This window comes from Mucor mucedo (genome assembly GCF_025094135.1).
Source record: "Mucor mucedo strain NRRL 3635 chromosome Unknown EV154scaffold_141, whole genome shotgun sequence".
Lineage (NCBI taxonomy): Eukaryota > Fungi > Mucoromycota > Mucoromycetes > Mucorales > Mucoraceae > Mucor > Mucor mucedo.
Window position 1 is genome coordinate 26,855 of NW_026252425.1, and position 2,231 is coordinate 29,085.

The following is a 2,231-nucleotide window of genomic DNA, read 5'->3' on the forward strand; positions in this document are numbered from 1 at the left end:
CTCAGGCTGACCATCAATAGGGTAAGAAGCATTATTTTGGTTGTTCATTTTTAAAATAGGTAGAGGCAAAGGTAAAGTATGTTTATCTTGATAAGAATACAAGAAAGAAATAAAATAACGTTGGCCTCTGTGCCATGTACAAATGATAGTTTAGCATTTTGCCAAATTAGAGTTGTGTTTTTTGTGACTTTTGATTTTAATTAAAGGATTTGTTTTAAAACTTTAAATAATTTGCTTGAGAACACCCGGGAACACCCAAAGTACACCAAAAAATTGAACATCCGACAGTTTAAAATTAAAAATGTTTTAAGCTCCGAGGTCCACCGTATAAGCTTATCTATGACAGAAAACCACATCATAGAGCATCAACCCCTATCATTTTACAGGTAAATCAGCGTCTTAAAAGAATATCAAGAATTATCAAATTATTCCCAAAAAAGCCCTTATACCTTTTGGTCAATTTCTGCCGAGAGATAATAAAATATTTAAAATAAGGTATTTGAACAGTGAATCTTTAAGCCCTCCGTGGCCAAACAGGGAAAGCGAGCAGCATGCATGGACGAGAGTGTATGTTCGACACCCGAGTACCTGTTTGTTTTATTGCTACATTTTTTTAATTTTTTTAATAGGGCTAAAAATGGCCCAGGCTTAGGCTTTAAGATTTTTTTAGGTGCACGTAGCAAGCATACTTTAAACTTTGATAGCCAATTACTCGAGACCCTGCGGTGCGATTTTTTTCTCTTTAGCATATTCTTGTTCAGAATTTCCAGGGCTTTCAGAAAAAGTAATTTATATTGGTCGGCATATTTCTCAGGAACCCTCTTATACGTTTTGGTCAATTTCTGCCGAGAGATAATAAAATATTTAATATAAAGTATTTGAACAGTGAATCTTTAAGCCCTCCGTGGCCGAACAGGGAAAGCGAGCAGCATGCATCGACGAGAGTGTATGTTCGACACCCGAGTACCTGTTTTGTTTTATTTCTACATTTTTTTAATTTTTTTAATAGGGCTAAAAATGGCCCAGGCTTAGGCTTTAAGATTTTTTAGGTGCACGTAGCAAGCATATTTTAAACTTTGACAGCCAATTACTCGCGACCCTGCGGTGCGATTTTTTTCTCTTTAGCATATTCTTGTTCAGAATTTCCAGGGCTTTCAGAAAAAGTAATTTATATTGGCCGGCATATTTCTCAGGAACCCTCTTATACGTTTTGGTCAATTTCTGCCGAGAGATAATAAAATATTTAATATAAAGTATTTGAACAGTGAATCTTTAAGCCCTCCGTGGCCGAACAGGGAAAGCGAGCAGCATGCATCGACGAGAGTGTATGTTCGACACCCGAGTACCTGTTTTGTTTTATTTCTACATTTTTTTAATTTTTTTAATAGGGCTAAAAATGGCCCAGGCTTAGGCTTTAAGATTTTTTAGGTGCACGTAGCAAGCATATTTTAAACTTTGACAGCCAATTACTCGCGACCCTGCGGTGCGATTTTTTTCTCTTTAGCATATTCTTGTTCAGAATTTCCAGGGCTTTCAGAAAAAGTAATTTATATTGGCCGGCATATTTCTCAGGAACCCTCTTAGATACTCGGTTGCCTTGGACTTTGTTGCCTTCGACATCTCGCTGACCAATATATCTAGCTGTCGTATATTTCTACTTGTTAAACATATCCTGTTGTCTTAGTTACCCTGTTGCCTTACTGACGCTGTTGTCCTAATTTCGTTGTATTCTTACATATTATGGTGTGTTGATCATATCGTTGTCTTAGTTACCTTGTTTTCTTCGACCTCTTGTTGTCTTGGAGACTGCGTTGTCTTTGTTTCTTTGTTGTCCCACTTGTTTTTTGCTGTCTGCGTTTAGTCGTTGTCTTGGGAATGGTGTCTCCATGATACCATGTTGTTCTGAAATTGTGTTGTCTTCGAAATTATGTCATCTATATTTCTTTATTGCCTTGGTTATTTGGTATCTAGGATACCATATTGTCTAGGTTATTTGGTAACGGGAATATCTTGTTGTCTTGGATATTGTTGGCTTGGTTATTTGGTATCAAAATTTTATTGGCTTGGATATTGTTGTCATCCGCATTGGGTTGTATTCGCTTCTTGGTTGCCTTGGCTATTGAGTATGCATGATGTCTTGTATTATTGATTATTTGTTACATTCGCGTCTTTGTTGTCCACGTTACTTCGTGTCTTGGTTGCTTTGTCGTCTTAGAAACTACTTTAGCATG

General features: G+C 36.8%; 1 protein-coding gene across 1 annotated transcript; it reads right to left on the reverse strand.

Moving 5' to 3' along the window:
* Positions 1-1,414: 1,414 nt before the first annotated feature.
* Positions 1,415-1,888, reverse strand: EV154DRAFT_486308 (uncharacterized protein; the record flags this gene model as incomplete). Its single annotated transcript, XM_051598840.1, has 2 exons — positions 1,415-1,641; positions 1,774-1,888. The coding sequence occupies 2 exons, from the start codon at positions 1,886-1,888 to the stop codon at positions 1,415-1,417; spliced, it is 342 nt and encodes a 113-aa protein (XP_051452612.1).
* Positions 1,889-2,231: the final 343 nt, after the last annotated feature.